Source organism: Aplysia californica, unplaced genomic scaffold, assembly GCF_000002075.1.
Source record: "Aplysia californica isolate F4 #8 unplaced genomic scaffold, AplCal3.0 scaffold00271, whole genome shotgun sequence".
Classification (NCBI taxonomy): Eukaryota; Metazoa; Mollusca; class Gastropoda; order Aplysiida; family Aplysiidae; genus Aplysia; species Aplysia californica.
The window spans coordinates 837,189-846,732 of record NW_004797541.1 but is presented as its reverse complement, the minus strand read 5'-3'; the positions used below and the strand labels follow the sequence as shown (position 1 = coordinate 846,732).

Here is a 9,544-nt window from a genome sequence, read left to right as displayed (position 1 = left end):
TCACATAAAATTTCTCTCTCTCTCTCTCTCTCTCTCTCTCTCTCTCTCTCTCTCTCTCTCTCTCTCTCTCTCTCTCTCTCTTGTTTTCTTTCTCTCCTAAACGAAGTAAAAATAAAAAGTTAAGTTCCCTCTTGAGAAAGCTGTATTTCGGTTTTCAATTAATACATCTGTCTGTCAACTGGAAGGCCGGTAGCTAGAACGCCACTCAGCCCAGCTTGGCGCTGACAGATAAGGTTAAAGTAGTCCGCTGTCTATCCAAATTGTGTCGATGTAAACAATTAACAATCATAATTATGCAATTATGACCGGCTGAATGTTTTCCTCTACACTCGTACACACTTTCGAACTTACATATAAGCCAAACGAGAACTTTCCTTTTGCAAATGCGCTGTATGAATGTAATCTATTATCATTGTTATTACAACATATTTTACTCCCCGTCTAACATTCTCCTTAAAAAATCAATGATAAGAAAATAATAATAATAACAAAGAAAAATGCCTACACCTTATCCCTTGCCGGCTATTGTGTCTACACTCGTATGAAAGGAAAAAGGATTTTGAGTAATTCCAACTGCCTGCTGTTCATTATGAACAATGCCAGTCTCCCCGGAAAAGAACCTGTCGTCTCACACTGAACAGGGGAGATAACCAAGTTTATCCCCAACAATGAATAACGTTATCGCGTTATCTTTACTTGAAGAGAACGTGTGTTGTTTTGCTATGTGGTTCCATAGAGAGAAGGCTTTCCACCGGGCTGCTGTAGGCTACTGGGGTGGATTCGAAGCAAACAGCTGCATTTTTCCTCCGAATAAACGATATAGTTATATAACTATATATTACATAGTTCATAAGATGTAACATCTAACCAGATGCTCTTGCTTGAGAAAAACGGAAAAGTTAGTTCTCTGAACATTAACATGTTCTCTCTCTCTCTCTCTCTCTCTCTCTCTCTCTCTCTCTCTCTCTCTCTCTGTCTCTCTCTCTCCTCTCTCTGTTTTTTTTCTTTAATATGTTACCCTCCATATCCCCCTAAAAAATGATTGCATTTTGTCAGGATAGAAAAACTAGGGCCTTGTCTCACAAAAGACAAAACTCCTTCTTCTCAAATTTACAATGTTATTCCAACGTTTACAAACAAGAAAACTTTTAACATGAAGCAACGAACTACTCCGGTACCGAAGCGCACTCAACTCACCCCGAACGGAGCGTGACCTTTTCGTCCGCTTTTCCTCCCATTCCTGCATCTTTCGGTTGAACTCGTCGCTCATGCTGCCAGCTGAAACGAACAAGAACCGTATTTTTAGACAACAACTTGCTTGCTTGAGAAAGGGGAAGCATATTGACACAGTAATGACCATTTAGTGGTGGGAAAAAGTAATACAGACAAATAGACAGAAATAATAGAGGGAAATAAATAAGTAGGACCTTCTTGCGGCGCCCTCCAACCACCCGCATTAGACAACAACAATTCTCAATAAAATACTGACAAAATAAAGATATTAATATTATTATAACACGAAGGGAATACTATTTGCAACATTACATCTCCCGGAAAGAAACTGAATGGATCAAGGGAAAAATAAGATAATAAAAAGTCAGATCGACCTTACCACAACAAAGCCTATTTTTCACTTTTTTGTGATGGACTTAGCGTGTTCTTAGCTTGATTTGCTTTTATAAAAAATAATACAGTTTGTAAATGAGTTAGTTGGTCGATCGCATGCTTAATGCACAGAGGCATTCAACAGGTTCGCTGTAAGTGAAGGCTATATAGTACCCTGGTTGTTGCTTTTTGTTGCTTTTTTGATGGACATAACATTACCTTGTTTTACAGTTGAAACATTCAAAACAATTTTCTTAACAATATCCAGTCTTAATAACGAGTGTCTCTTAGGTCATGTCGTGATGCACTGTTCATGAACACAGTCAAGGACACATTTCACTAGGATTTTGGTAAAGACAAATGTAACCTGAGAAAAAAAGTAAAGAAAAGGAGTACACTAGAGTCAAAAATACCTCCAGACCGCCACTTGTATTGGCCTGTTTCAATTTAAAATTTTTTAAAGTTCCAAGAATATTGTATGTTCCCTTATGTTCCCTATATCAGAAGGCTTACATGTTTAAGGACTGGTGGGGCACCTGAAGTCTATTTTGGCTATTACAAGGCCTAGAGTGTCGACATTTGCTGTGGGACATCGTGTTTTATTGGGGATTTCAAATCAATAGTTCAAAAGTATATTATGAATCGGTTGCTATGGAAACGGTGGCTGTATTGGATTTTGTATACCTTTTTCAATCCCATTTTATTTCCTTATTTACTAACTGATTCACTTCTAATTTGGCATGCCAACAGTACATATATAGCTATTAAATTTGGCTTGTTGAATTTTTGATATATGCTTTAGTTTTTATTTTATGACATTTACAATTGAGATGTAATGGAAAATTCATGCTTTCTAAGCCCCATAAATCAAAAACTACTACATTAATAAAAAAATTCAACAGGCCAAAATTTAGAACTAGGTGTTGTTGGTATCCTGTGAAAGTTACATTAAAATTGAATAAGAAACAGAGCAGAAAAATGGGATAATATGTGAATAAATAGAATTGTGAGAAAACAGCCGATACAGGTAAGGAAAGGCTAGACAGCATGTGCTTTCGCCGAAAAACCTGACAAAAAAACACAGCTTTAGGGTGTAGCAAGGCTTACACACGTTTCTGGATATTGTTCAGGAAGTGTCCAGGTACTATAATATGTAATAACCCCAATTTACAAAATTTGACCCCCAAACACGATTTCTAGGTGCCCCACCAGCCCTTAAATAAAATGTATCTGAATAGATCTGGAGCCTCTAAAGATTCTTTCGCAAGGCAGTACTAATATCCTGTCACCAGGTAATACAATATTGAGAGTTAATAGTGTTTTGTTCAATCTTGTTTTCCTATTTGCCACACATGTCCGGTCGTGCCTAAATCCTCGTACAATTTGCTACACATTTTTCACTTCCATACCTCCATTTCACACAATTTTGGGCAAAACAAGCAAAAAAAACCCAAACACCCTCACCTCCCCCCAAAAAAACACCCCCAAACCCCCCGCCCCCCAATAAAAACAACAGCAACAACACACAAAACGCCTTTTAAAAAAAATTCAGAAATAGCTAAACACATTTCTGCGAACACACAGAGGCACCAGCCCGTGTGAAGCGGGTGTGAAAGAAAGCAAAGGCTCATTTGGAGTGCAGATACACTGCTGCCAAGATCTACAAATATTGTTGAACAGGCAAAATGTTCATACATCAACGCCTGTGTGTTCGCGTTCACTGGACCGTGAGGTCGATAGGAAAACAATAGATAAAGGGGAGTGCCAAGAAACCAGCAAACACTTATTTCCACAAGAGTTAACTGTTTATACACGTCAGACAAGATTATGGGCACTTTGCGTTGGAACTATCTTCACAGTTTTACAAATTAGAGATGATCTCCTTGAGAAAGTTCCATAGTAATTTTTGTAATATAACAACTTTCTTTTTCAGAACGTCTGCCAGTTGAGCATTACATGACAAATCTGTATGTTGTTTGCATTTTTTTCCCCGGTTGGATACAATCACGTCTGTAGTTCTACTTTCTTTCAATGTTTCGCACACAAACTCCCTAGTTAAAAACCGACTAGCCGTGTCTATTTTCGTTTAGCTTTATAACTGTAGTAAGAAATGTACCTGATGCTCCTTGTCTGCACTTTTTTTTAAAAAGGTGGTCTTGGCCGCTACTATGAGATGAGTTTGGCAGTCGTAATGAGTGATTTTGTCTTCCGGCACACCCACTTCAGTTCAAATGAGTGCATTTTCTTAAGGAACACGTAATGATCATTGTGCAAAAAGATTCCTTCTCTCAAACCAAAATTCCTACCGCTGCCTAAGGTGGTGAATTTGGCTAGATTTACAGAAACGAATTATCTGTATGTTTAGGGTTCATTTTTCAAGAATTTTTATCTTTTGCTGAGTTGAAAAAAATGTGTCTTTTCAGAAAAGGGAGGAAGAAAAACAGGTCAAAGAAATATTAGAAAAATGAAAAGAAGAAAACATGCTCCAGACACGGAGAGAACAGTTCTGACAGCTCTCTGATAAAGAGAAACGGAGAGAAAAAAGAGAGAGAGAGACAGCGAGAGAGAGGGAGAGAGAGAGAGAGAGAGAGAGAGAGAGAGAGAGAGAGAGAGAGAGAGAGAGAAAGAGAAAGAGAGAGAGAGAGAGAGGGGGGGGGGAGAGGGGAAACGGTAGATGATAGACATAGAGCGAGCGACAGCGAGAGATAGCCAATTAGAGAAAATGTGTGTGTGTGTGTGTGTGTGTGTGTGTATGTGTGTGTGTGTGTGTGTGTGTGTGTGTGTGTGTGTGTGTGTGTGTGTGTGTGTGAGAGAGAGAGAGAGAGAGAGAGAGAGAGAGAGAAAGAAAAAGAGAGAAATAGAGAGAGTGAGAATGTTATATAAATGTATGAATGTAGGTTTTCGCGAGGAAAAGCAGAGACAGAGAAGCATTCCTTTAGTAATCCACACTGCCCACTGTAGCTTTCTTTTTAAAACAAGGCAGCTGATTTAGCGTCAGTCTCTGATAGAACCGAACTTATTGAAACTGATACATATTAACTTCAGGAATATCCTTTTACGGGTCTAAACTAGTCATCAACATCACAATTGAACTGTGTATTACATGAGCAAAGTTTGCTGGCTTAAACAAAATGGTTTCCAAAGAAAACGTATCCCTCTGCTGTCCTGACCAGTATATGTAACAATTAAACACAAGGAATTGCATAAAATGCTCTGAACATAAAACGATGAGAATTTGATTGCCGAATTTGGAACATTTTATTAAGTAAATAAATCCCATGCAGCCTGGTTTGGAACTGTCAGGGCTAAATAAATATTTACTGATACATTGTTTCAGTTTGAGAACTACTTGTGTTTTGGGAAATGGAAAGGGGGGGGGGCGCAGAAACATTAATAATTACACTCCCTTTTTTCCACATAAAAAAGTCACGTTGAGGTTTTTTTAAAGTAAACAATTACAAAAGTCGAACAATGAAGACAATTTCTAAAAAAAACCCAAAGAAGACACCTCACCTAACAAGGCAGCCATGTCCACATTCCCGGGACTTGAACCCATCTGATAACTGGCGCGAGACGGGGAGGTCTTACTGACGCCAGCTCCTGGCGGTGACTCGCTGATGCTCTTAGAGCTCTGCTGTCTGATCACCACTGGGGATGTCTTGGGCGTGGAACGGCTGAGTAAGCCATCGGCGAACGAGTCTGATCTCCACTGCTCCTCCATCAAGGCTTCCATGTCGATCTCAGAGGTTTCCTCACTTTCTATTCCGGATTTCTCCCGCTTCGGTTTTTTCTTAATGCTGTCTTTTCTTGTGTGGATAATGTCCTTGACTCTGCCCCACGCTGTTTTGTGGGATTTTTTCGACTCGCGGCCCTCACTAGATTTCGGGGACATAGAGAGGGACAGCTCTCCTTTGGGCAGTTCAAGGTCAGCGCTTTTGCAGCTGGAGGATTTGTGCAGGAAGCGCGCACGTGAGCTGCTGTCTGAGGTGATGGTCAAATCGTCGAGAAGGTCGTCGTCCTCAGCCTCCTCCTGAAAGCCGAGACTCGGGCTTGACTGGCGTCGGGGGAGGGAGGGTTGTTCGACCTTTAAGAAATTTTCAGGTTGAGCAGAGGCACCATTGGTGTCTCCACCCACTGCTCCGCCCACTGCTCCACCCACTGCCCCGCCCACGGCCCCACCCCCAGTGCTGGGGGTAGGGGTGGGCGTAGTTGAGCCAGTGGTGGTTGTTGTGACGTCTTTCTTTCCGCCTAAGTACATGGTGGTCACTTCAATAACAGAACTGACGTCACTCGCTGTGGAAGTTCCGCTCTCTTTCTGTGCTTCGTACTCTTCCCACCAATCAGGCGGCCCCATCCAGATGTCTGCTGTTAGATCAGGGTCCTTTCGGCTCTGAAACATTTTAGATCAATAGACGGTTAAAAGTTTACTGAATATGCTGTCTGATAGAATATCATTTATTTCTCTCATAGAAACGTGACGAAAACACATACACAAAACACTCTCGCAATCATGTGAGTGGACATTTAAATGTACGTACATACATACAATCACACAAACACAGACACTACGCAAACTCACATTTTACAAAAGCCCAAGAAAGGCAAGGAAAGCAAGAGCAGCGAAACAAGGGCGTGCAACTTGAAATGTCTATCTGACAAGAATTAATTCACATCGCAATCTTTGGCCAAAGTTTGAAAAGACAAAAGAAATTTTTTCTTTCAGAGACAGATAAATACTAGAGAAAAAATCAGGTTGTGAACAATGATACCAGCCTTTACACAGACACATCATAGTTGTTCTTATTCAGTATCACTCTGCAAAGACGTGTATGCTTGTACTCACAACAGAACATAATAATATGTTTCTGAGACAAAACCTCATTCGATTTCTATTCTTTGATTCTTTGGATGAATGCCATCCTTTTTTGGGGGGTACGTTTTCTCACCCTTCATTTTGGTTGGCTTTTTTTGTGTGCAGCATACTATATACTTTCTGCATTTTTCTCCTCTGTTATTATATTCAAAGTTCACACTAATTTTGCTAGATTGGAAAACGATGGATTTCTTAACAAAGACTCCTGTATGGTAAACCGAACTGGCCAGGATGAGTTAAGTCCAACACACAAGTAAATAGCATCTCTTATGTAAGGTCAGCAAGATACAACTGAGATGAAACCCATACAACACGAATAAATGGACTTACGGCGCCGCTGGATGGTCCTAGACTGTAAGAGCGAACAGGCGCAGGGGCGGGACTGAGGGGAGGCCCCGCCCCAAACACCGAGTCCGGGTCCGGACTAACACTGCCCTCTGTTGGGCGGTGCTCACTTGGTGGGCGGGGCGAGGGCGGACTAGTCTCGTGTTGCCGCGAAGGGATTCCGCTGGTAGAATAACGTTGTATGTGCGAGGATTTCCCTAGGTCGCGGAGCGATCGTATGGTCGTGCCTAAATCCTCGTACAACTTCTGGCCCGTCAAAACTTTCTTCACGCGAGCCCACTTTGATCCTTTAGAAGATTTCTGTTTTGAAGACGAGGGTTTCCCTCCGAAAATACTTCTGCCTGTTTTTGATTTGATTCTTTTTCTCTTCTCCATGCCGGCCACTTCTTCTAAAAGTTCTGACGGCACCTCTAGTGACCCGGTGGAGAAGCTGCGTTTGTGCATGGCAGATTTTGCGCGTCGTGGACGCTGATCCGATGACGAGTCGATCATTTCTAAATACTCGAGTTCGTCTGCGCTGGACAAGCGTGGTCTAGACATGCTTGGGCTACTCCCACCCCCACCGGAAGCTGCAGTCAGCCGGGCCAGGTCACCGCCGCGCTTCCGATCATAGTGTTGCTGCTGGTGGTGGGGGTGGGAGTGATGACGTAGATGGTGTTTGCTTCTGTGAGCAGGTAGGGTCATGAACCCCGACGACGAACTGCTACTCTCGAAACTCAAGTCTTGCTTGGCTTGGAGTAGTACTTTCGTGCTTTCGAGGTAGTCGCAGCGTTTGCGAAGCCTGGAGAGGTGAGGGGGGGGGGGGTAAGGGGGTGGGGACAGAAAACAGAAATACTTAGAAAGAGGTGGATCAGCTTGTGCGTATGTATGTGTATGAGAGATTGCGTCCATACATGCATAGGTGCACGCTTTTTAGTGTTTGTGTATATTTGTGTGCGCACAGTTATGTGCGTACTTATGTGCTCACACACGTGTGTGTGTGTGTGTGTGTGTGTGTGTGTGTGTGTGTGTGTGTGTGTGTGTGTGTGTGTGTGTGTGTGTTTGCACATGTGTGTATGCGTCTGCGCGTACATAGGTACAAATTACGAGAAGTTTCTGGGTCTGTCCCTTTGAATTCTATATTCTCGTCACCAAAACAAGGAGGTCTTCAACGGTACCATGAGCTACTTTACGTTTCCATACTCCAGCCTGGCGGTGCTAAGATGTTCCTCTTCGTATGAGGCTGAATCAGAATGTTTGCGGTTAGTGATTATTGTTGGGAGGGGGGGGGCATGCAAGTCACGCCTATATTTCGTTTGTCTAGTTTATTGACGCCAGTGACGTCATGCCCACTGTTTAGAACCAGGGTGTATCCACAAAGTCATGATCGAGGTGAGGGAGAAAAAATACAGTTTCAATCGTTTATAAAGCTTGCTTTGTTTTGTTTTAGTAGAGGTTTCACGGCGCCCACAACTGCATAAGGTCATATGATCGCAAAAGGGTGGATGTCAACAGAGAAGTCCTTACAGGGAATCAGACTTACTCTGCTCACCTCTCTAGCTTCGACAGCACAAAGTCTGCTTCCACTTTCAAGGCACCCCGGAAAAAAGCGGGTCACAAGTGTGTGACAAATATATTAAAAGAAGTAGAGGAAGAATGACCATAGTAAAGCTTAGGAAAGAAAAAGCAGCACTTCCCTGTTGTAGCTCAGGCACAGTTGTGAGTGTGACATTGTTGAATCAGCCCATTTACAATTCTACTGTGCATAAGAAAGAGAAATGCCCCCCCCCCTTTGGCAATGGCCTAAAGACACTTCAGTCAGTGGCACTGCCCCCCCCCCCCCGGGGGCCCCCCCCCCCCCCCCCCGGGTGGGGGTTTATAAATCTCATGCCTGGCAAATCAGAAATGAAAAAACAAAAAAAGCAAAACAAATCAAAAGATCCATCTTCATTAATTTTGCAGACCTACTGGTAATCATTCTCTCAACCAGACACCCCCACCCCTTTTTTTCCACAGACACCTTTTGAGTGTTAGTTTTCTTGTAACTTTATCGTCACTACTTGTTTAACACACCTGCATTTTCATCCTTTGAGTTCCGGCCTATTTGCTGCCATCCCTCTTCCATCCACACATATGCACACTTAAACGTTTACCATCTTTAAGTCAAGGTTATTTGTTGACTCACAATATTCCCAGCAGCTCTACGTACCTGGAGTTTTCATCTTTGAGGCTGGTGAGTTGCTCCATGAGTTTGATGAGGTTGTCTAGGTGCTCCAGGCCCATGCTTTGCTGTAGGTTTGGGCTGGGCGACCGCTGTTTGCGGGGGGCTCGCTTAGGCAGGGACAGGAAGCTTTCTTGCAGGCTCTTCTCCTGCTCCTGTTTGACAAAAAAAGATAATTTTAAGATAAAGAGGGGTATAGAAATGGTCACAATATTATGAATACTGTAGTCAAAATTGCAAAACATTTATTTACTAATTGACAACGGTTAGTGACTGTTGGTTGATGGTTTATCATTTCATTATTTTTCAAATTGAATTGAATTTGTATTACAATACATAAATGTACAATATTATATACCCACTCCCCCCCCCCTCCAACCCCACACGCACGCACGCACGCACGCACGCACACACACATGCACGCACACACACACACACACACACACACACACACACACACACACACACACACACACACACACACATACATATAATAGTCAAAATACGTCTTCAATGCTCCC

General features: G+C 42.5%; 1 protein-coding gene across 1 annotated transcript in view; it reads right to left on the bottom strand.

Annotated features, from left to right (window-relative positions):
* The window catches only part of LOC101861290 (serine-rich adhesin for platelets), a 71,983-nt gene that overhangs the window by 16,562 nt on the left and 45,877 nt on the right, over positions 1-9,544 (bottom strand). The window contains exons 5-8 of the mRNA XM_005101169.3: positions 9,012-9,178; positions 6,809-7,604; positions 5,119-5,995; positions 1,198-1,278 (exon numbers count right to left, since the gene is read on the bottom strand). Coding sequence (XP_005101226.1) covers positions 1,198-1,278; positions 5,119-5,995; positions 6,809-7,604; positions 9,012-9,178 — 1,921 coding nt within the window. The remainder of the gene's footprint in view (positions 1-1,197; positions 1,279-5,118; positions 5,996-6,808; positions 7,605-9,011; positions 9,179-9,544) is intronic.